This window comes from Acomys russatus, chromosome 14 (assembly GCF_903995435.1).
Source record: "Acomys russatus chromosome 14, mAcoRus1.1, whole genome shotgun sequence".
In the NCBI taxonomy this organism is placed as follows: domain Eukaryota; kingdom Metazoa; phylum Chordata; class Mammalia; order Rodentia; family Muridae; genus Acomys; species Acomys russatus.
This window is the reverse complement of record NC_067150.1, coordinates 33,707,803-33,732,825: the sequence shown is the minus strand read 5'-3', so window position 1 is coordinate 33,732,825 and position 25,023 is coordinate 33,707,803. Positions and strand designations below refer to the sequence as shown.

General features: G+C 47.1%; 1 protein-coding gene across 1 annotated transcript in view; it reads left to right on the top strand.

The window, feature by feature from the left end:
- Positions 1-25,023, top strand: part of Sorl1 (sortilin related receptor 1) — a 162,733-nt gene that overhangs the window by 29,168 nt on the left and 108,542 nt on the right. Inside the window, exons 4-8 of the mRNA XM_051156240.1 lie at positions 3,213-3,374; positions 5,762-5,829; positions 13,624-13,804; positions 22,997-23,098; positions 24,037-24,206. Of these exons, the coding sequence (XP_051012197.1) occupies positions 3,213-3,374; positions 5,762-5,829; positions 13,624-13,804; positions 22,997-23,098; positions 24,037-24,206 (683 nt within the window). The remainder of the gene's footprint in view (positions 1-3,212; positions 3,375-5,761; positions 5,830-13,623; positions 13,805-22,996; positions 23,099-24,036; positions 24,207-25,023) is intronic.

Genomic DNA, 25,023 nt, shown 5'->3' with positions numbered 1-25,023 from the left:
GGCACACAGAGGAAGGATAACAGCCTACCAAGAAGAGACTTGATACCCTATGAGCATATACAGGGGGAGGAGGTCCCCCTCAGTCACAGTCATAGGGGAGCGGAGTAAGGGGAAAATGGGAGGGAGGGAGGAATGGGAGGATACAAGGGATGGGATAACAATTGAGATGTAATATGAATAAATTAATAAAATATTAAAAAAAAAAAAGATGCTGTGGGTGATGAGTGAAGCCTGTTCCTAAGTGGGAAGGGGATTACTCGAGGTGGTGAGGCCTTTCTGGGGTGCTGAGGATTAGGAATGGGGCTTGGGGTGTAGATTTGATGTTAGTAATGGGAGCAGGCTTGGTAGGAGCCTATACTGAGGGGGACGGCATGGGTGGAGAGACTCCAGGGAGCTGGCTTATGGCATCTGTGCAGGGTGGATGCTCTGCATTGCCACCCTGTCTGCTATTTGGGGGTATAGCCCCCCCCTTGAGGGCTGTGGGGAGCCCTGAGAATACCTCTGAGTCAGGGAGTGGTGGTCAGGAGCATTTTAGGGAACGTATTAGAGGGGAAGGGACAGAGAAAGGTCCCCAAATGAGGCATTGTTAGTCCCTAGTGATGGGATTGGAGGGAGGAACCCCGACACCTGGCTTTTTGTCTGGCAGCTGAGGATCTGAACTCAGGTCCTCGTGTTTGCACAAACAGTATTTTGTGGACTGAGCTATCTCCCCAGTGCTGAGATGCTGCACCTTTAGGGTCTCATCACTTTACGTCGCCTCACCGGGGGCCAAGTTTCTAATTCGTCAACTTGAATGGGACAAGCCCCATCCAAACTATAGCCAGTATTCGGTATTCATTCTTAAAGGCAGGGGTTGAGGCTGCATCAGTAAAGGACATTAAGACTCTAAGCGTCCAACGGGAGAGGTGGAGAGAAAGTCCAGAATTGTCATCTGAGGAGCATGGGACCTTCAGCGGGGTGTTGTAGAAGGTGAAGGGAGCTGCGTTTCCAGGCAGACACTGAGGAACATCTGAGGAGAGGAGGCACATCCGTGAGTTAAATCGCACGGTGAAAAGCTCTGAGATCAGGCAGTGCTGCCTCTGGTTCAGACAGCACTAAGGACTGATGGACTGTTAAAAATTGGGCAGTGCACAAGCTGGATGTGACTCTGCTCCTGCGTCATCTTGGGCATTTAGCTGCCGTGAGCTTCAGTGTCCAACCAACTAAACAAACCAGAAAAAACGTTAGCTTATCATAATCAGTGGCTAGCTGTATGCTATTTTAGATTCGCGCATGTGATGTTGTAGGAAGGCCTGACACAGATTTCCGTAGCAATCCCTTCTAATTGAAGCACTGCCTTCCCAAGGAGCCAATGTGGCTTGAGAGCAGGAAGGCAAGCTATTTCTAGGGAAGGCATCCGTGGCAAAAATTATGATGTTCTTGCTAGGGTCGTAATTGTTTTTATTGCACTGAGTTTGCTTAGAGCAGTTCTTGCTTTCAAAACATTTACTACCTTTTCCTTAGATTTAATTAGGCTTCTGCACAGGGTGAGATTTACACTAGATCCTTGAGAGGAAGTACAAGAGAAAGAGCATGGGGGTGGGGGGTGAGGGGTGGGGGATGAGGGGAGGTGGGGGGTGAGGGGTGGGGGATGAGGGGAGGTGGGGGGTGAGGGGTGAGGGATGAGGGGAGGTGGGGGGTGAGGGAGGTGAGGGGCGGGGGATGAGGGGAGGTAGGGGTGAGGGGTAGGGGGTAGGAAGGTGGGAGGGAGGAGGACACACGCAAAGGAGCATGAAGGAGGGACAACAGCCAGTAGGTGGGAATCTGTGCAGGCCAGCTTCTCGCACGCAGGCTGATGGGGGGGGGGCTTCGAAACTGGAAGCTCATCTGCTATGGAGGAAAATGTCCTTGGACTGATTCCCTTGAATTGGCTGCCTTCTATCATGTGAAGAATTGGTTGTGGGTGGTGCTGGGTCCCCATAGTCCTAGCTCTGATTCATTATCTGGTCCTCTGGGTCACCCCTGTTCTTCAGGGAACCTGGCTACCACTGCCTCCCCCTAGGCTCTTGTCTCATCTGAGCTTCTCAGGCTTGTTCCCTGATTTTTTTCTTAGGCCTCTGAGCCTGTCATCAAACCTGTCTAACAGCCCCTAACTTCCTCCTTGTGCCCAAAGTCACATTCCTCAAGACACGGAATGTTCTTGTAGACATTATGCCTTCAATGCTAGTGAGGTTTTTTTTTTTTTAATCAAGTCGACACAACTAGAGTTGTCTGGGAAGAGGGAACGTCAATGGACAAATTGCCTCCATCCAACTGGCCTGTAGTCAAGTCTGTGGGGCATTTTCTTGATTAATAAGTACATATAGGAGGGCCTAGTCTACTATGAGTGGTGTCACATCTAGGTAGGTGGTCCAGGGCTGTATAAGAAAGCAAATTGAACAGGGCGCAGTGGCACACTCATGTAATCCCAGCACTCAGGGAAGGCAGAGGCAGGTAGATCTCTGTGAGTTTGAGGCCAGCCTGGTCTACAAGTGAGTCCAGGACAGCCAAGGCCACACAGAGAAACCCTGTCTTGAAAACCCAAAAAACAAAACAACAAAGAAAACAAATTGAACAAGCCACGGGGAGCAAGGCAGATAGCTACTGTCTTCCATGGTTCCTCTGCGCCCACTTGAGTTCCTGACTTTTCCTCAGTCATGAACTATGATTGGGGCCTGTAAGCCAAATAAGTCATTCGGTTGATGTTTTACCACAGCAGCACAGTGACTAAGCGGCCAGCCAATGAGCAAGAATGGCCAAGTCAATTGGAAGACATAAAAAACACCAGGAAGGTTTGCCAGCCTCATGACCTGGTTAAACAAGCTCCCTTTGTAGTCTTACCTGGCCCGTCTCTGCATGCCTTTACTTGGGTGTGTCACACGAGGGTCAGAGGACAATCTCTGGTATTGCTCCTCAGGTATACTCCACATTTTTTTTTAAAAGGATAGATCCTAGTGTGTGCAAAGCCCGAACCTTCCAACTGAGCTATCATCTCTCCTCCTTGCACCCCCCTATCCTAACTGAGCCTGGTTTGATGCATTCAGCATCTTTTGGTTGCCAGGTGATGTAGTGAAAGAAGAGGAAACCCTGTTAGTGCCATGCCCTCTGACACAGAGGTGCTTGCCCATGCTTTAGAGACCTGTCAGGTGGCTCTGGCCAGACGCTGCTCTGAGACTGCCTGTTCTCTCTTGCAGTACATCTTTGTAGATGCTTATGCACAATACCTCTGGATCACGTTTGACTTCTGCAGCACTATCCATGGCTTCTCCATCCCATTCCGGGCAGCTGACCTCCTCCTCCATAGCAAGGCCTCTAACCTCCTCTTGGGCTTTGACAGGTCTCACCCCAACAAGCAGGTAAGACCTTTCTGGAGCACAGACGTAAGCGCGTGCGTGTTTATGTGTGTGTGCATATGAGCATGTGTGCATGTGTTCATGTGTGTGTTTCTACGTGTAGTAGAGTGTGTATGTGTCCATGTATGCATGAGAGAGAGAGACAGAGAGAGAGAGAGAGAGAGAGAGAGAGAGAGAGAGAGAGAGAGAGAGAGAGAGAGAGAGAGACAGAGAGAGAGAGAGTTTCTTTTGGAATTTTCTGCTCTGTTTGGGTGGATTTTGTGTCCTTCTCATGACCTCACCTCCTCCCTCTTCCTCCTTGTCCCTCAGGGTTAGTCTTTGTAGCTACTATTTCACTTACCACAGCTAAGGAAAAGTATACTCCTCTTGGCCCCCTCTCTCTCTGTCCCTGGCAGCAGTCAGCACCCAACACTTGGCAGGTCCTGTGACTTCAACACTAGGCTTTTCTTGGTGTATAGGCATCTTTGTGAGCCTGTGGGGTAAGTTGAGGCCCTGAGATTTGATTAGAGAGACTCATGTGAGACCTCTGGAGCCTGACCTCTTCTGAGGCCTCCTGACATATTTCTGTTCCACTTCTCTACTCTGTGCCAAATTTATTTTCTTTGGCTTTTGACAAACTGGGATTGAACCCAGCCCACGAAGTCTGCCAAGCAAGTGTGCTGCCACTCATCTTTATCTTGGCCCTCACCTTAAGCATACTGCACTAGCATTTGTTTGAAGTTGTAAACTTTAATAGTCTTCCTTTGTGTTTGTGCATGGCCGTGTGTTAAAAAGTGAACGCTGTGCGTCTCCCATTTTGAACCAAGTTTGAAGGAAACTAACAGGTGGGGGAGAGCCTGTGTAGAATTTCCCTCTCAAGGCTCAAATGTGTCAAGCTGTGAATACTAGTAGGGCGTAAACCTTTGACCTCTGCAAGTCCTGGATGCGTTCTGGCTGGGGAGACTTAGCGCTTTTGCTCAAAAGAGCCTTGGAACAATTTTTTTGGCTCTGTGGTTGTTGAACCAAAACACAGATCTGTTTACTGTTGCAAGCCTTAGAGAGTAACCTAAGCTTAGGGGAGGGTCAACTTACCAGTGGGGGTGGACTCTTGTTAGTTTTGGTCTCAGACTTCTCAAGCTTCTTTGCTGGGGCCCGTGGAAGCCTCTGGTATCTCCAGGTTGCAGGGACTGGGTAAAGATGAGCTAGTTCATTACTCACTGGCCACATTCATGCTTTTGGCTGATCTTTGTGCTCTGGGCTTGGCCAGTGCCCTCTGCAGTCAATTGAAGTGACCAAAGCATATCCACTTATTTGAGGCTGGGTATCGGACCCAGGGCTTTTTATTATGACAGATGAATATTCTGCCACCACCATGCTGTTCCCATGGCCCTACAGATTATATTTTGATTCTCTTTTTAGTGTATTTTTATTTTTTAGAACCTTAACATTTTAAGGTTTTTCTGTGATCAGTTGATGGATAGCAGTTATATTTCTGTTGTGCCGTATCACCACCACCCCGCTCCAGAACTCTCTCTCCATTTTGTATCAGCTGAAATCCTGTCTATGTTAAACCCAGACTCCTTGTGTCTCCCTGCCCCACCATTTGTACTTTCAGCCTCTGGTCTTGGCTGCTCTGGGTCCCTCATGTAAGTAGAATTACATGATTTACCTTTTTCTGTCTGGCGTATTTCACTAAGAACAGTGTTTTCCAAGTCATATGCCAAGATGGCCTTCTTCTTCTTCTTCTTCTTCTTCTTCTTCTTCTTCTTCTTCTTCTTCTTCTTCTTCTTCTTCTTCTTCTTCTTCTTCTTCTTCTTCTTCTTCTTCTTCTTCTCTTCTTCTTCTTCTTCTTCTTCTTCTTCTTCTTCTTCTTCTTCTTCTTCTTTCCTGGACTCACTTTGTAGACCATGCTGGCCTCGAACTCACAAAGATCTGCCTGTCTCTGCCTCCCAAGTGCTTGGATTAAAGGCGTGCGCCACCACTGCCTGGCAGGATCGCCTTTCTTTTGCCAAGAGGATCATATACTCTTGTGTGGATGTCCTGCATATCACTTCATCCCTCAGTGGACAATTGCATTGTTTCCCCATGTTTGCTTTGGTTTTTGCAGTACTGGGGAAGGAACCCTGGGCCTTGCACATGCTAGGCAAAATTCCTGTCCTGACACCTCCTCACTCGAGCAGTGAGACAACCCATACACGGAAGGCAAGTCTCACTCAGTTCTCCTTCCAGCTGCTCTAGAGAACAGATCTGACCTTCTTCTCTTCCTGTTTGCTGTGCTGTGCCTCAGTGCCTGTCCTCACGGTGCCCCATGGAGGGCGGGGTTTCAGTTGGTGCTGGAGATTGATGATGTCATGCAGTGGCACATGTGTCTCTTATGTCATGACTGTTTTTTGTCGTTTTGGTCTCTGCAGCTATGGAAGTCAGATGACTTTGGCCAGACCTGGATCATGATTCAGGAACACGTGAAGTCCTTCTCTTGGTAAGTTGTGCTGCGTGGCAAATCCCGGCATACAAAGAAAGCCTCCTGTCTCCTACCCCCTGGAGCTTGGATTAGCTAATTACCATGACTGGGACCAAAATACCTGACAGGAACAAGGGGATTATTTTAGTTCCCAGTGTCAGACAGTAAGAGTTTATCATGCCAGCCAGCTCGTGGCAGTGGGAGAGGCAGTTCACATCACAGCAGACCAGAAGACAGAATGAGGAAGGAACTAGGAGCAGGATATGATTTTCGAAGGACTGACCCTATTCACCTTCTTCTGCCAGCCAGGCCCTACCTCCTGTAGGCCCCGCAGCTTCTGTCTAGGAGCCAGTATTCAAAATATACAGGCTTAAACTATAACAGGGCATATGTTGCTCTCAGGAAATGTGAGGCACTTGGCTCAAGAAATATGCTGCTCTGGCCTGAGAAGTAGAATTGCACATCGAACAAACTCACCAGTTGGGGGTGAGAAATGGGGGGTGTTTTCAGTTGGTTAGAGGATCTGGGGGAACCCTGAGGCACTTGCATGTCCTAGAGCTCCTAAACACTCCCACATTCAGGGAATTATTTCATGAGTTGCATTTTCCTGGTATAAAAACCCAGACTTTGATATATCCATTACATGTTCTTTTGCAATGCTGGCTAAACAAAAATCTATGGATACGGTTATGGAGGAGAATATAGTTTAGGAAGTCAGAAAAGACATTTTGTGTGCATGCCACGCATTTTGGAGGAGGCGGGAAAAGCATCTCTGTTTGCCCTCTATCGAGAAAAAAGCAACAAGCATCTGTTTGCTCTCCATCCAGTCTGCGTATGGCAGGCCGGAGGCAGGGAATCTCACGCTGTAGATAGTTGTAGACAGGACTTCATAGCCGCAGCTCTGTATTACTGTGGTACTCGGATGGGGGAATACTGAATTTCCTGCCTGGACAGTGTATTGTTTGAAGTTTGTGAAGAGAAACTGTATAAGAGTCTGCCATATTGAGGGCCAGCAATATGACTCAGGTGGCAAAGGTGCTTGCCACCAAGCCTGTTGTCCTGAGTTCGATTCCCAGAAGCCGCAGGTGGAAGAAGAAAACCAACTCCCATATGTTGTCCTCTGAGCACCATACAGACACACACACACACACACACACACACACACACACACACGGGGGGGGGGGGGTCAAAATTAAAGAAAGGATCTGCAGTGTTTGACAGTGTTAGAGGAAGGAATTTAGAGTGAATTCTGAGAACATTGGGGAGCCACTTCAGGTTTTGAGGAGAGTGACGCAGACTGTCCAACAAGTACACCTGTGTCTAGCTAAGTATTGCTGCTTGTTACCTTGTACTGTGACCTCAGCAGAACATAAGATCTTGAGCACAGGTGTTTGCATGTGTGCAGTGAGTGGGACGGATTCTTGGGACTGGGTGGTAGGGTGAGTGGATTTGTCTTATTCTTTGGTCATTCTGTTCCCATGAGTAACTGAGAGATACCACAGACTTCTGTCTCCTGAACTGACTCTTGATTGTTCTGTTTGCAGGGGTCCCTGTCACTTCCTCACCCAGTGTCTAGGATCAGTTTAAAGACATTGCAGTTTGATCCCTGCACTCGGGAGGGAGAGGAAGGCAGACCTCTCTGTGTGTTTTGAGGCCACCCTGTCTGGTCTACATAGCCAGTTACAGGACAGACAGGGTGATATAGTCAGACCTTATCTCAATAGAAAAGAGAACTAAAAAGGAGGGAAGGCTATTGCTTCCATGTTTGTTTTATGCTCCACACTTTGTCCAGCTGGATATCTCATGGATTCAATGACCTGTGTTTTCATGTTGTTCGTGTTATGTGTGGGTACATGTTTGCCTAGTGTGTGTACATGTAAAAGGCTTGAAGTTGTCATCCATGTCTTCCTCCTTTATTCTCCATCCTATTTATTGAGAGAGGGTCTCCCTGTGAAGCCAGAGCTCACCAGTTCTGGCTTGTCTAGTCAGCCATCTTGTCCCAGGGAACCGCCTCTGCCTCCCAAGTGCTAGGATTACAGGTGGGCCTCCACACATGCTCATTTTTGTTGTGTTTTGTTATGTTTTGTTAAACTTGGATGCTGAGGGTCTGAGCTCCTGTCCTTTTGCTTGCACGGCAAGTGCTCTACCCACTGACCCACCTCCCTTGCCCCTAACCAACCTTCTCTGCATACCCTGCTCAGCCACAGCTTTCCCTGAAGCCGCTGCTGTTGCTTGTGAGTCTCACCTGTCTGTCTGGGATCACTCTTGTCCTTTAGCAGGTCACTCTTGTCCTCACAACACAGACAAAGCAATCATTTTGAACCATGTTAGATCGTATCTGTTCTCTTTTGAACCTTTGTGCATATTCGGCGTGTGTATGCTCACATGTCTGTGTGTGCGTGTGTGTACATGTGAGGTTGATGCTGGCTGTCTTCTGCATTCTGCCCTGTCTTCTGAGACACGGGGTGGGTGTGGGGTGTCTCTCAATAAACCCAGATATCAGTAGTTTGACTAGACTGGCCAGTGAGTCAGTGGGATCTACCAGTCTCCCCATGCCCCTAGCACTAGTGTTCTAGGCAGGAACATGTTTTACGTGGGTGCTCTACTTGGGTCCTCGGTCTCGCATAGCGAGGACCTTACCCCCTGCAGTCTCCCCAGCCCCCCTTTGCACCTTTACACTCAGCGTCATTTACTTCAGATGAATTGTGCACAGACCACGGGGCACAGGACACTTTTTCTTTGTATTTGTTCTTTTCTCTGCCTGGAATGTTCTTTCCTAGCTTGTTCTTACTTCCTTCCCTCTTAGTTTGTCAGTCCTTGAGACTCACCCATCAGATCTAACTTATTTACCTACGTTTTATTAGAGTACGTTGTTCGGGGAGAGATACAGTTGGTAAAGTGGTGCCCACAGTGAGGCAAATTATATGTGTCGCCACATGCGGTTACCCTTGTGTGTGTGACAAGAGCAGCTGCAATCTAGTCATTTAGCAAAAGTTCCAGACATAAGCTACAATTATGACGTCTAATCCTGTGTATTAGCTCTTTAGGCGTCTTTATCCTCCATGCCTTCTACTTTGATTTTCTTGAACTTTCCTCTCCTCTCCCCAGCCCCACTGGAGTTTTTAAAATTTTAGATAGAAGTGAGAACATATGCTTTTTTGTGTGTCTGGCCTGTTTGACTTAACATAATATCTTCTAGTCTTTCCATGTTGTCACATGATAGTTTCATCTTGAAGGCTGACTAATATTCCATTGTATCTATATGCCACAGTCTCTTTATGCGTTTTTCTGTCAATGAATGCTTAGGTGTCTCAACTCGAATTGTGCCGCAGTAAACATGGGAGCGCAGATCTCAGAGGCAGTGATTTCATCTCCGAAAAGAGGCTGCCCAGTCATATGGTAGCTCTATTTTTAATTTCTTCAGAATCCTCTCCAGCCTCGGTTCACACAGTGTGCCACACGCAGATTCCCCTTTCTCCACATTTTCCCAGCACCCCTGTCTGTTGTCTTTTAAGTAATAGCTATTTTTCTGTGGGGAGCTTTCTAAAGGGTCTACTTAGAATTACAAGCATTACTCTGTTAGTTCAGCTATATGCTATTCTTTTTGTGTGTAATCCTTTATTACCTCTAGCCTACAGTTGTTTGGCGTATTAACTGTTCGCCTTCAATAGGATGAAAGCGTCGCAGGGAAGAGGTTTTGATAGTTTTGCGCACTGCTGAGTCCCCAGGGGAATTGTAACATGGGTAGACATTGCCAAATTTTCCATGGCCATTGTCAAATTTACTTTCATCTCAGCAGAATAGAATAGCGTCTCTCTCTACAGCTAAGGGCACAGTGTCTCATTCAGCTCTGATTTGCATTTTCTCATTATGAATGAGTTTGGCTGTCTTTCCTCTGCTTAAGTACTGCGCCCCCCACCCCCCCACTAAAGACAGGCCTAATGTAGTGCTGGTTAGCCTTCCACTCTGTGTATTTGGCAATGACCTTGAACTTGTAATCAAGCATTATTTTTAAAAACATACTCTTCTTAACAAGTTTCAGGGCAGCTATGGATACACAGAGAAACCCTGTCTCAATGAATACATAAATAAATAAATAAAAAGAAACAAAACAAAGTAAAATGCTCTTCTTTTGAGGCATGTCTGCTAATGCCCCTTGGCCCTTTTTTTGATTGGTAGTCTTCTTGTTGGTTTTTGGGGACTCTTTATATAGTTGAGATTAGGCCCCTTAGGTGTGATATGAGACAGGTTGTATGCATGCTTCTGTTTGTCAGTTATTACTTATCTTCGGAGGTTTACGCTCAGTTTTAGTCTATATTAAATGTAGTGGGCCAATAGGATGTAGATACTGCCTCTGTATATTGCTTGTGTATCTTTGTTTGAACTGAATGTTTTCAAGTTGATATTCCTTCCTTAGTAACTAAGAATGCTGAAGAAGGAGGGGTTGGGGGAGGGGCAGGGCCCCTACAGTGAAACATCTTTTAAGTCACATGGCCTTCCTTTTCCTAGCAGGCAGCTTTTCTGAGTCTTTGGTTATTTTCCTTGGGCAGAGGCTGTGGGTGTTTTAGGAAAATTATAACTGTACTGTCATGTAAGGACAGCCTCCATTCAGAGAGATCATACCTTTCCTTTGCTTTATGAGGATGAATTGATTTAAAGAAAATTAGATTTAGCCAGGCTTGGTGGCTCCCGCCTTTAATCCCAGCACTCTGAGAGGCGGAGGCAGGCGGATCGCTGTGAGTTGGAGGCCAGCCTGGTCTACAAAGTGAGTCCAGGACAGCAAAGGCTACACAGAGAAAACCTGTCTCGAAACCCCCCGCCCCCCAAAAAAGTATGCATGAATGTTTTACCTGCTTGTACATTTATGCCTGGCCCATACAGAGTCAGAAGAGGGCACTGGATCACTGCAGTTACAGGTGGTTGTGAGCCACCTGGTGCTTGCTGGGAGTATGCTTAACCACTGAGCCATCTCTCCAGTCTCCAAATGATCTTTTATCACTTTAGTGAACAGCGTATTGAGAGGGCAAGCCAAGCATGACTACTAAACGCAGGAGCAGTTAGCTTAGGACTTTGTTCTGTAACTTCTGCAGGCACCCAGGCGTGTTGAGAGATTGGCCCACTTTATTTCAGATCCTTGGACGTCTAGTGTTGGGATTTCAGGTGGCTTGGGGGGATTTCTTCCTAAATTTCCCCCAACGTAAGTAAGAGTGCAAGCTGATCTTTCAGGGGATGACACAGGTTTGATCCACCATGCTTGTCCAACTGGGAGCATCAGGCAGGGGCCAGGGCAGAGAAGGCTGGTAAATACATGTCCAGTGCTGGAGACTGGCAAGACAGGCCAGGGAAAGACCTGTAGCAGGGGAGTCCATTCATGGGTGGCCCAGCAGCTTCCCTGTGGGGCAGTGGGCGAGGGCAGATGGATCCCACTGGGCGACCATGCTTAGAAATAGACAGTGGATCCAAATAACCCCCATCCCCCTAGGAAGAGAGAACAAGAATTATCTAAGATCTGGAGAGGAGCTAGAAGGTGAGGAGATGCCAGAGTATCAGAGGTTGTAGGTGGAGCCAATCCCAGAATTAGGAGGTCCAAATACAGATGAGGGGAGAGGGCTAGAATGGGAGGGAGGAAGTGTTTTGCCTCTAGACCTTGGCTTCCTCTTTTGGCTGGAGACAGGGATAATAGAAGTGAACTCATCTCAAAATATGTCAAGAAGGGTTTCTTCCTCTCTGCCTTTTAAAAATACCCAGCAGCCTCCTTTTCATTTGCATATCCTCTAGGCTAGAGGAAGTACTTTAATCAGTACTTCTAATTGTGGAGAAGAGAACATGTCACCAGCCGCCCCCACACGAGCATCTGATCGGGAGGAATGGATTTCTCCCACGCCCGGCCCAGGCTTCTGGCTTCTCCACCACTCTCCTCAGAGTCCAGATTGCAGGGCCAACGTCAAGTCTTCCCTAGTGTGAAATGAGACTCGCCCCTTGTATTTCTTGTCTTCTTCTTCTTCTTCGTGTGTGTGTGTGTGTGTGTGTGTGTGTGTGTGTGTGTGTGTATGTGTGTGTAGGCCAGAGGGGTTGATATTGGGTATCCTTCTAAGTTTCTGTCTTAAATTAAAAAAAATAATTTATTTAAATTTAATTTTTATGTACCTTAGTATGAGTGTCAGATCTTGGAGTTACAGACAGTTGTGAGCTGCCATGTGGGTGCTGGGAATTGAACCTGGGTCCTTTGGAAGAGCGGTCAGTGCTCTTACCACCGAGCCATCTCTCCAGCCCCATGTTTTTGAGATAGAGTCTTTCATTGAACTTGGAGCCTGCTGGCTAGAGCCCTGCACCTTCCCAGTGCCGGCGTCATGAAATCCCACACCCTATGTGACTGTGGCTTCTGGCTCTCTTGCTCGTGCATCAGCCCTACCTTAATGACTGCACTGTCTCCCCGGGTTTGTTTCTTCCTTTTAAAAGAATCTGTTTTCTTTGATGAGCATGGCCCTGACAGTCCATCTCGGGAGGAATTGGAATTGATCCTCACCTCCATTATACTGAGTGCCACGGCCCTGTGGCATGTGGAACTGTGTACAGGCGGCTGCAGAAATGAGGCCCTCAGCACAATGCCCGAGTCATCGCTGCACGGCTACTGTGGAGTTCTTCTCTTGACTTTCCAGTGAATTTTCCATTGGCTGGTTCACCAGCCATGGCGTGTTTTGTGTGTCAGGAAGCCTGGGTGCATCAGTGGTTTAGGCAGCTTCTGGGTGGTGCTTTTTTTGAGGGCGCTAGCTCAGACCTTCTCCAGTGTACTTTTTACCTAACGTTGCAGTTGGGGCTAGTATCTATCTTGGTGGTCCATGCACCCAATACAGTGAGCATCTCTTCAGCCACCGGTCCTAGTATCCCAGCCTCCCCAGGCAAGAGTGACATGCCCAAGAAGCTTGCACAAAAACATGTGATTCAGTGATAAGAGGCTCCACTACAGTGTAATGAGACTGACTCCAGAATTCACCCAGCCTCAGTACCTTCATACCTTAAGTTGAGTTAAAACTCCTATAAAGGGCTTGATAATGAGTGTTGCAGAGACGTATGGCTTACGTTGGGAGGAGAAAGAGGAGCACTGGGAAGGCTTCTTGGAGGATAGTGATTTGAACCTGATCTCAGAGGAAAGTAGGGTTTAGTCGGAGGACTGGAGCTTGTACAGAGGGCACCTCTACACAGAGGTGTTCACAGAAGCATAGAGGGACAAGTGTGCATCCCCTCTCTGAAGGATGCCACCCATGCTGGCAAAGCCTCATGGGAGATGAAGTGTACTGGTAGGATGACTCCAGATGGCATGGGTTAGGATGTCTGTCGTCGTCGACAGGAAGGCAAAGGTCTGAGGATCAGCCCATTTGGCTCAGAGGGTCCTAATGTGTGCCCTGTCTGCTGCTGCACTTTTGAGTCTGTGGCACCTGGGGAAAATGCCTCTCATCCCTGAGGTTCTGAGTTTGGCACCAGGAGCTTGCCTCGTGCCTCCTGCAGCCCATTGCTTATTTATTCAGACACGTCCCATCTTTTGCTTTTTCTGCTCTTTGAAAGCAGGGCCAGAGATCGCCTTGAGCTAATCCCATGATGCTTTGGAACCAGCCATAGCAGAGTAAAACACTTCACAAACGGCAATTCCCCAATCTCTAGCCCTAGCTAAGGTACAGCCAAAGGCATATGCTTGAGGCAGAGTGTAATTGGAATCGTGCGGCCTTAGATCCTGGCCAGTTGTCCACACACAGTGAAATGTCTGTGCATTAGGTGACCGAATAGGAAATGGTAATGGTTGCTTCTTCCTTCCAGGGGAATCGACCCCTATGACCAGCCAAACACTATCTACATTGAGCGGCACGAACCCTTTGGGTTCTCCACGGTGTTCCGCAGTACAGACTTCTTCCAGTCCCGGGAAAACCAGGAAGTGGTTCTGGAGGAAGTGAGGGACTTTCAGCTTCGTGACAAGTACATGTTCGCAACGAAGGTGGTGGTAAGTTGAAGATGCTCCCTCCCTTTGCTGGGTCTGCCATCCGCCTGGGTGAGCCTACATGACATCCGCTGGGTGATAGACCTGGGGTAGCTTGGCTGAAGGATCCTGGCTGTGAGTTAAGTGAACATGCGGGACGGGCACAGGAGGTGCAAGATCAGAGTGAAGGAGTTTGGAGCAGGCAATCAAAGTATCAGAAGATCTAGGAATCTGCTTGTCTCCCTGTAGGCAAGCATCCCAGACAATGACAGATTTCATTTTGGTGTATGTAGTTGTATGTATGTGTTAGTGTGGATGTGTACAGGTGTGTGTGTGTGTGTGTGTGTGTGTGTGTGTGTGTGTGTGTGTGTGTGTGTGTTTGGTGGGGGCAAAGGTTGACCTCAGGTGTTTTTTCTCTCTTTCTGCCTTATATTTTGATACTGGCCAAGCTTACCGGTTCAGCTAGGCTTGCTGGCCAGTGAGCTCCAAGGAAGGACCCTTTCATGTCAGCTTTCCTATTGCTGCTGTGTTTGGCTCCTCAGCCCACAATGGATACTGGGGATTGAACTAGGACCTCATGCTTGTTCAGCGAATCTCTTACCAACTGAGCCATCTCCCCAGCTCCTAAAAGCAAATTTCGTTGTAATCTCAGTAAAAAGAATACAGACAGGGACCGTCGTGCTTGGGAGTTGTTTTTCTTTGAATCCCACTGTCTGGCTTCTTTCTTCCTTTCAATTTAGGCTCATCGCTGAGATTTTTGAACACTTTCATTTACATGGCTAATAGCATGTGTCATTGGCTAGTGGCAGTTCATACTCAAAGACAAGCAGTTATTACCCTTCCAGCTGCCAGTAAGCCACTTAATGCTCAGTCCTGAGGAGGTCCTTCCCCTTGGTTTGATGTGCGAGAGCCAGAAGCTGAAATGGAGGCTTCAAACCAGAGTGGGATTACTTAGCAGAACTCTGTGACCCTGTTCAAAGGGACGGAGGGGGCTCTGGCAAGAGCATTTTGGGTCCTTGTTCCTGGGAGCTGCAAGCTTTGCCCACTGACTGTGGAATGCCTCTGGTCCCCGGGGGGTTATCAATGCTTTCTGTCACTGCTAACTAAGGGACTGAAGCCAGGGAGCGTGTTTATATCCAGGTTCTCAATGGTTTCTGCAGATGTTAGCAGGCAGGGCAGAAGGAAGCCAGCCTCCTTGAGAGAATCCTGGGGTCCTCACAAGCAAGGGAAGCAGGGAGGAGGGCAGGAGGAAGGATACAGGTGACTAAAAGCTGGAGACATTCCCCATTGTGTGTACCTTGCAAAAATGTGTTTTTTTGTTTTATTAAAAATTGTATTGCATGCATTTGCTTATTTAGTATGTGTGTCTGTGTGTGGGTATGTGTGCATATGTGTTTGTATGGGGGCATGTGTGTGGAGGTCAGAGGGCAACTTGTCTGAATCAGTTCTCTCTTCCCACCATTTGCATCCTGGGAATTGAACTCCAGTCATCAGGCTTGGCTAAAAACACATTCACTCCCAGTCTCCTCACTGGCTCACAAAAGGTTTTATCTCTAAACGTTGTCTTACATTTTTTATTTATGTGTGTGTCTGTGTGTGAAAATGTGCATGTGAGTGAAGGCATCTGTGGGGGCCAGTGCTGTTAGATCCCCTGGAGCTGGAGTTTAGGGTACTGATGAACTGCCCCCTGATGTGGGGGTGCTGGGAATTGAACCTCTATTTTCTGTAAGAGCCATTCATACTCTTAACCCCAGGAACCATCTTTCCAACCCACGCAGATGCTTTTTAAAACCGCTGAATTGTGGCCTTTTTTTTTCTTTCTGCTTGTATTGACTCCTAGACCATCCCTTTCTTGCTTTGCCTGACTTTCTCTTATACTCACATGTGCACACATGCACACACGTGTACACACATGCACACACGTGCTTTCAGAGTAGCTCAAGAACATGCCCTGCTCCAGTTGCGTTGGGTATGAGTACTGTAATAGAAAACAGGCACAAGTGGGAACCAGGCCCCAGCGCTGATGCTTCTTGACCCAAATTGAATAACTCTGAGTTCTTCTGCAGCCTGCAATCTTATCTCTGGCTCCCCAGTGGCTATGGTCCTTTTCTGTTTTGAAGTCTTTGGCTTGGAATTAATGTGGGCCTTTAATTTTTCAGTTCTCTCACACACTGATTCCCCCCCTGGCTTGTCCTTGATTTTTGCCTGAGTGGGGCCTGTGGTGGATGGCTGCTGTTCCTTCTCTCAGCCTGGAAATCCTAGAGCTCATGCTGGAGAGTTTAAGGCACAATAGTGGGAGCTGTCTATTCCACCAGAGGTACAGTGGAGAACCTGTGCAATTTCTATGACTCCTGGGATCATGTCTATTTTGAAAGTCACTGATGTTACACTGAGTGGCCGGTATGAAGTAGAGTTGAACATAAGCTGCCTTGGACCCACAACTGAAAGAAGGAAAAAGGCAAACAAACAAACGAACAAAAAACTAGGCATGTTGATCACATGTACAGGAGATAGTGAAGCACACTTCTGGGTGTGTCTATAAGCACATATCCACAGAGGGTTAGCTGGGGGAGGGGGTCCCCTGAAAATAGGGGCCACCATCCTACCCATAGGCTGGGGACCGGGACGTGAGGTTTGGCATCCCCTTTCTCTTTTCTGTCCCTCAGTGGTGTGATTCAGGAAGTATGTGGCTCTTCTCTTCATGTTCTCCCCACCACTGCACCTGGACTTCTAAAACTGTGAGCCAAAATTAGTTCGTTGCTTCCTTTAAGTGGTTTATCTCAGGTGTTTGTTACAGTGAGATAGTCTAACTAATACAGCTAGTATTGCTGTAATGAGCAACTCTCTAACCCTAGGGTCCTCGTGAGAGGGTCCCTCCTAGGAGAATGGTACTCACGATTTCCTTGCTGCATGTGGACCGGTCTCAGGGTTCCAAGGTCAGTGGGTGTGGCTTGAGTCTGTAGTTCTAGTAAGCTGTGCCAGGCCCACACTCTGCTCTTAAGGACATCTGCTGTAGCCTTTCTCAGAAGCAGCTGTTACAAGTATATATTGCAGGGCCCAAAAGCACTCTCCTCTTGGGCACCCCAGAGAATCACCAGTGCTTTAAGAAAGGGGCTGGAGAGATGGCTCAGCAGTGTTTGCTGCTCTTCTATAGGCCTGGAGTATCAGTTCCCAGCAACCATAAGAGATGGCTCATAACCACCTGTAAGCCCAGCTCTAGGGCATCTTTGTATATTTAGGTCATACTTTCTTCTGGCCTCTGAGGTGTGGCACCTGCATGCATGTGCTAAGCATTTTAAAACCAACTTATATTTTTGTTCTTGAATTCATTTGTTCCAAGTAGAGTCTTTATGTATGATATATGATTTGCTGGCACTCTCTGCCATTCCGCCTCCTTATTGATGCCCTTTTTAGCAATAAGGTATTTCATGTTGATGGAATCTATTATATCAACCATTCCCCTGTTATTTTTTGCTGCTGCTGTTTCCTTTTCTCACTCTGTCCTGTTTTTGTGCTACTGGGGATTGAACCCAGGGTCTTGGGCATGCCAGGCAGTACACCTCACTATTAAGCTGCATCCTTCGCTTCTGCAATTGATTCAGTAATCTTTTTAAAAGTTTGTTTGTTTGTTTCATGTATGAGTTGCTCTGTCTGCATGTGCACCTACATGCCAGAAGAGAGCATCAGATTCCAGTATAGATGGTTGTGAGCCACCATGTAGTTGCTGGGAATTGAACTCAGGACCTCTGGAAGAGCAGACTGTACTCTTATCCACTGAGCCATCTTGCTACTCCCTCTCTTCTGACGGTTAAGATCTGCTGTTATCCCCTGACATGCAGTGTTCCTCTGAGCCGGTATACTTTTGTGGAAGAGTGTGGTGGTTTGAATGAGAATTGCTCCCATAGTCTCGGGCATCTGGACACTTGATCTCAGCTGGCCGCATTATTTAGGTGGTGCAGCCTGCAGGAGGAAGTATGTCACTGGGGTGCAGGCTTTGAGATTAAAAGCCTCGTGCCACTCCCTGTTTGCTCGCTCTGCTTCATGCTTGCACTTGAGGATGTGCACCCTCAGCCTCCCGCTCTTGCTTCTTGCTGCCATTCTCCCATGCCATGGTGGGCTCTTATCCTCTGGAACCGCACACTCATATAAACTTTCCCCTGCCTTGGCCATGGTATTTTATCACAGCCACACAAAAGTAACTCGCATGGGGTACGTGAATGAAGGCCCATCTGCTAAGGATGGAGCCCAGAGCTTCCTACAAGCCAGGCAAGTCATCCTCCTGAGTTATGGCCTGCCTTTGAAGCAATCTTTTTCTGAGACAGGGTTTCTATATGTAGCCCAGCCTCACTATGAACTTGTAATCCGCCTGCCTCAGTTTCCCTGTTGCTGAGTGAAATGATAGGTGTGTGTTACCATGTTTGGCTGAGTCGTTATTTTTAGACATTCTGTAGGCTCAATTTTCTTAACCAATATATTTTATTAACAACTTAGTGACCGAGCATATGTCAGTTATAACCCGACTAACCAAAACAATAGGAAATGAGGATTAATGGACACAATAACAAAACCATAAGGATATCAGTTCCGAGGAACAATTCTCCTGGTGCAATCTGCAGGATTTCTTCTGCTGGGCCCAGAACCTCATCAGGAATTGGAGCCTCGAAGCCTTCCCTTGAGCAGTTCTCTCTAGGAGCGTCGAAGTGCAGCGATGAACAGCCAAAACTATCCCAAGTCTCCAAAACAGGCCCCACCTCCAGTTCTGGGCTCATTTATATATCTCCTCCCAGAGTCTGTTCACAGGATCTTTTCAGCTGGCAACAATTAAGCTCCTGCATGAGGTGGTTGCTCTTCTAGTGGATTAACCTCACCTGTTCTCTCACGAGACGGTTCCAATCCTGCACTTGGGATCCTAAAAAACAGGTTTATCTCTCCTTCAACATTCCTTTAGTTACTTCCGTGTAGTGTTCTTTGGTTCTTTATATTTATGGTAGCTGGTTTTGGCTTTACTGATTCTAATACCTGTTCTCTCCCATAGATAATTTGCATTGATACCTCTTGTACCTTGTCTTTTGATTTTCTTTGTGTGTTAGGGGGTGGAGGAGAAAAAGATTGAAGCCAAGGCTTCACTTCATGTATGCTAGGCTCGCTATACCACTAAGCCACATCACATTTCTGTTTTTGAGACAGAGTCTCACTATGTAGCACAGTCTAGGTCTAATTCTCCTGCCTTGGCCTGTCTAGTGGTGGATTACAGGTGTGTGCCACACACACATCTTGTGTTCTAGATTGATATCTGTTACCGTGATAAAACGCCCAGACCAAAACCAAGCTTAGGAGACAAAAGGGTTTATCTGGCTTACTCTTCCAAAATACAGTCCATCATTGAGGGAAGTCAGGGCTGGAACTTGAAGTGAGGAACACCACTTGCCAGCTTCCTTCTCACAGGCTCATTCTTAGTTAGCTTTCTTATACAGCCTAGGGAATGATGCTGCCCACAGTGGCCTGGCCCTTCCTATGTCAGTTAGCAATCAAGACAATTCTCCATAGGCTAGTGTGATTGAGGCAGTTCCTTAACCCCTCAGCCAAGGCTTTCAGGTGACTCTAGGCTATGCCAAGTTGACAGCTAGAGCTCACCAGGACATTTTGTTTTTGAGAATTACACAGTTACTATGCTACAGTGGCTCTTGGCACCTACCCCCTGGGTCTTTGTTGATGTTTTTATTGTTGCTGTTTGTCCCAGTGAGTTTCATGTGCTGGTTCTATAAAGACTGTGTCCTTTTTTGCACAAAGGCTGGATTGTCTGTGGTTTAGTTTAGCAGACAGCCAGTGATTGTTAGAATTTCCTTAGGTGCTTTGAAGTAGCGAGTCTGTGCCTTTCCTAATGGACACTGGTGTGTTGGAATGAAACCTCCTGTTCCCTGCCTGGCAGGTTACAGTCTCCCTCACCCTCCACTTCTGTCTTTTGCAGAGCCCTCCAGGCTTGCTGGAGGTGCGCCCGACGCTGTTTCGTCCTTCCATGAGCATACCCATAGCTCTTATGTGCCTGGCCTTAAAGATTCCTACAGATCTTTCAGGGTTTTTCAATTATGGCCTCTTAGGGCAATCTTCTTTCTGGATTTTTCTTGTTAGTCTTTGGTTAGCCCGTCTGTGGACCTGTGGATGCTGCCTCTGGCAATCTCAATGTTAAACTACCAATTGTCAGTTACTTTCCCCGGGCATACCTGACTGGACATGCCTGTGCACACACATGCAGGGTTAGGTGTTATGAAGATTAGCCTGGAGCCTGGAGCTTTCCTATAAGCCAGCAGGTAGGTGACATGCTGGCAATTTTCTGACTAGATTTTGGGGAGGAGGGGCATGTTCTGCCCAGTGGCTCCTCAGCTATTATGGCTATGTGATTGTGTGTTTGCAAGGCTACCTCAGAGTTTGAGAGAGAGGGGTGGGAGTAGGATGAGTGAAAATGCAGCAAAGGTCACCAGGCTGCCACGATCCAGCCATTGTTCTTTAGTAAATGCCGCTTAGAGTTTTGCCAAACCTTTATACAGTTCCCAAGCATACAGTATTTATGGAGAAGTTGCTCCGTAGTTTCTCTGTTGTGACCCAGTTTGTGTGAAAAAGATTGGATTGCACACATCAGTTTGAAATTGTGTTAGGCCACTGATAACACATTAGAAATGAAAATACAGCTCAAATGGACATTTTGTCTCTTTCCCATGCTACCATGGGTAGACAAGGAAGTAAAGCTAGAGTTACAACTGTGTCTTTGCATTCCAGCATCCTATGGAGTTATTCCTATGGCCCTCATTGGCCGTTGAACCTTAACCCTGTTAAGAAAACTAAGGAAAGCCAGAATGCCCCAAATGATACCTCCACCAGCTGGTTTGGTGTGTTCAAGAAGCTTCCTCAAACATGGTACCTCTCTTGGCATCTCATTAGCCAGCGCTTGACTATGTAACTATACGTGATGAGGAGAACACTGAGAATGGAGTTCTTTACTCTGCATGGTACTCAGGGCCCTGTTGTTCAGAAGGGAAGGGAGGCTCGGTGCTGGGAGAAGGAACAGTGCTGTCTATGGTGTGTCAGGGTGTCTGTGTGTGACGGTGCACGTGCATAGAGCTGTCTGTCTGTCACTGGACACCCTGGCCAGTGGGATGAGAAGAGGGAAGGGCAGTGGGGACAGATAAATCCATTTTATCTTAGACTGATGTATACTATTAAATCTTTTTCCATGGGGCTTACTAATAAGAGTCACACACACACACACACACACAAGCCAACTAACAAAATCCCATGGTTTATTAGGAAAAGCACCAGAGCCTGGCAATGCCCTGCACAGTCAGTAGTGTGTCATGATTTAATTGCTAATATTTTTCTCGATGGCCATAAGACAATACAATAACACTGTCACAATTCCTCAGGGTGAACCTGAATGATCTCAGTTTAGGAATAATTCTCTCAGAATCAGGGAAAGGTGCCTTTTGAGACTCTGTGGTCTGTGATTTCGTATTTATGGGATAAGAGCGGCATGTATGTATAATATTTGTATGTATGTATATATTCCTCCAAATTCCTTAAGCCACCTTGCAAATAATTATTGAAAGTGTTTTTCCATTTTTTCCTTATTTTTAAACTTAAAGTATCTTCTCTCCTCTCCCTACTTCTTAAGCTCTCTAGGTCTTTTTTTTTTTTTTTTTACCCCAATGACTACCCACAGGTGTGAGTACACACACGCACACACACAAACACTTTTCTCCAGACTGCACATATGAGAGAAACACATGGCAGTAAAGCTAGAGTTTTACTGAGTCAGTCTTATCTCCAGTTGTATATATTCTCCTGAAAATGTCATGATTTAATTGTTCTGTAGAGCTGAATAAAGTTTATTTTGCGATGTAGCCCATTTTCCTCAATTCCTTTGCTGATGGACAGTTACTCTAGTCCCCATTTCCTAGCCACTGTGATATAAGCCTGCACATGTCCGCATCTCTGGGCTTGTTCATTGACTATGTACCCAGAAGTGGTTTAGCCACAGCAGGTGTGATGTTTAGTTTTGGGGAACCACACACTGACATCTGTAGTGGGCTTCCCTACTTTACATTTCTACCATCAGTGTGCCCCCCTCCTCCATATACTTGCCAGCATTTGTCGTTCGCCTTCTTGGTGGTAGACATTTTGATGAGTGTGAAACAGAATCTCAAAGTAGATTTAATTTTCATTTCCCTGATGGCTAAGGGCATGGGACACTTTCTAATGTATTTATCTGAAATCTGCTGAAATTTTCAGCCAATGTTGGACCTTTGGTATTGCTGGGAATTCTCTTGTTTTAGGGAACAGAGTTTAAGGTAGTGAAAAGATATACCATGCGATGTATGTATGTCCTGGGTATGCAGTATTCATTGGCATGAAGCTCTTTGTAGGCTACCTTGACATTCTTATGACCCCAGACATGGCTTAAAATCTCTACAGTGCACCATGGGATAATCAGCACGGTGCATCATGTTCTAGTCTGTCAGACAGGATATATTCTATCACAAGATCCTGCTTGATGGGAAATGTCCAGAGATTAAAAAATGGAATTACCAAGGATGCTGTCTGTGAGTGTCAGGATGTCTGTGTGTGACGGTGCAGGTGCGTAGAGCTGTCTGTCTGTCACTGGACACCCTGGCCAGTGGGATGAGAAGAGGGAAGGGCAGCGGGGGCAGATAAATCTATTTTATCTTAGACTGATATATACTGTTAAATCTTTTCCCCCCTTTTTCCATCGGTCTTATGTTCAGAGAGTAAATCATGGGATTTACCAAGGATGCTGCAAAGTCTTGCAAATTGAAGCCTTATGATGGGCCAATTTTGTGATCTTTTTGTATAGTATGTGTCTGATCCAACCTGTGCAGGCTTAAAGCTGCAGCCTCTGCTCTGGTATCCCACAGCTTTCTCCCCTTTCCCCTCTTCCTCATGCATTGGTGGCCTCCACCGCCCTCCCCTTGTCCAAGTTCCCCTGTCACACCACTGTCCCTCCTCATCTGATATTCACAGAGAATCTGTAGGAGTCACAGTGTGAGTGGCTCAGCTCAGGGCTGACATTGTAAGATGAGGAACTGAGGAGTTGCAGACTGCTTTGTGTTTTCAGTGGAATCAGAGGGGGCTTGTTTTCTTTTCCCTGTGTTTTGAAGGACTGTCATCTGGCACAGTTAATTTTCCTCTCCTCTTCCTTGGCAGCATCTTCCGGGCAGCCAGCAGCAGTCATCTGTCCAGCTCTGGGTCTCCTTTGGCCGGAAGCCTATGAGAGCAGCCCAGTTTGTCACAAAGCATCCTATTAATGTGAGTGAGGTCTGCTGCATGGGGGCTGGGGGAGGATGCTCGTCTCCAGGCATCATGGGAATGTCCTGCTGGCTTGAGTACTTTACATTCTCCCTGTGGGTACCCTCTAGAGAGGCCTCTGAAGAGACCTGTTATACTCTGGGCCTGTTGGTCTGCTGTTGGGCACTTCACTATTTGAAGTGGTGCTGAATGGGAGGGCTTTCCCCTGTTTTAAGTGAAGTGGGATTGGCAGAGGGATTGGTGCCAGTCAGTGGCCTCATATGCCAGTCCTCAAGCAATGGGAAACTTGTGCATGGCACGTACGTATTAACCACGTGCTGTATTCCTTGCAGATGGCTAAGGCTCCAAAAGGGGATGCATTGGGGTTCTACCTTGTAGAAACAGACAGGTTAGAAAGACCAAGAGCAGAGTGGAGAAAGCATATGGATTCAACAGTAGCACACACAGACCACTAGGGAAGTAAGTGTCTGCAGCGGGGAGGTTGCCTTGGAAGGCATTGACATCCGCGCTTGGTTGGTAGCTCAGTGGAGTATGTAATGGGAGTGATTATCAGTTCAGTCTAGTTTCTATGGGTTCTCTGAGTCCCCTTAGGGAGAAGAAGAGGCAGTGAAATGCGTGCTTGTCTATTTTGTGCCTTGTGCTAATAAAAGGTCTGCTGGGGAAAATGAGGAAACATCATTACCGAAAAGAGGTTTCTAGGTCATCTGTGGAGGTCAGAGGCCCATTCTTGTACTTTACGAGCAAGCTGCACATGTGGAGCAGTCATGGATATTTGGAAGGGAAAATCCTTTAAGTTTCTTTGTGGGCCCTGGCTGCTGCCTTTATGCCCTACTTTCATCACTGGGACACTTGAAGCCGTTGCTTTCAAGTGTGTATTAACAAGCCCACAGGAGTAATTGTGGTTTTGACTATTTGCTTCCTGACTTTGGGTTCCAAAGGAATATTACATCGCTGATGCCTCTGAGGACCAGGTGTTCGTATGTGTGAGCCACAGCAACAACAGTACCAACCTGTACATCTCGGAGGCGGAGGGGCTGAGATTCTCCCTGTCCTTGGAGAATGTGCTGTACTATAGCCCAGGAGGGGCTGGCAGTGACACCCTGGTGAGGTAAGGAGACCATGCACCACCCCTCTTCCTGTCTTCCTGGGCCAGCACGGCCATAGCATCTTCTTACCTCAGTGGTTTGCAATGTTACTTGTACACATGGCCTCGCCTGAGGTGCTTTCCAAGTGTCCCCTCCACCCTTCCTGTGTCCTCAGTGTCGTCCTCAAGTGTCCTCAGATTGCACTTGAACTGGTCTGGGGTATGGTTTGGCAGCACACAAAACCGCCCTGTGTGCTGTGGAGGCTGGGCACTGCCGTTCTAGGTGACATTTAGGACCTCGGGTAACCATTCCCATGGGTTTTGTGGTATCTGATCCAGTGGAAAAGAGCAGTTGGAAGATAACATCACTTCAGGGAACACAGGGACCCTGCTTCCAAGTGACTGATTGACATCCTCTTTTTAGAGGTAATTATAAGGTGGTGTGTGATAGCAAAGGCCCCAGTGTCATTGCCCCTTTAACTGGCAATCACAAGTGTAGGGCTGTTGGTACCCCCTAGTACTGGGTGCTTTTTGAATACTACCTTTATTGAGGTGCTTGGGAGCAGTTGCGACTCTGATTTCACAGGACATCTGACATACATGGAATCATACAATGGTCTGTGGCTTCTGTATCTGACCTCTAGCATATGTTCAAGTTCTTCCCCATGGGCTGTGTGTTAGCACCTCATTTCTTTTTATGGGTGAAAAATAGCATTTACTTATTTCAATAATTTAAAGTATGAACCTTTGTCCCCTCAGGTTATTCAATTGAATGACCTGATGTCATTTGTGGCTCAGTCTCAGCCAGATGAAATGGGGTAAGGGTGAGTTATCAGACAAG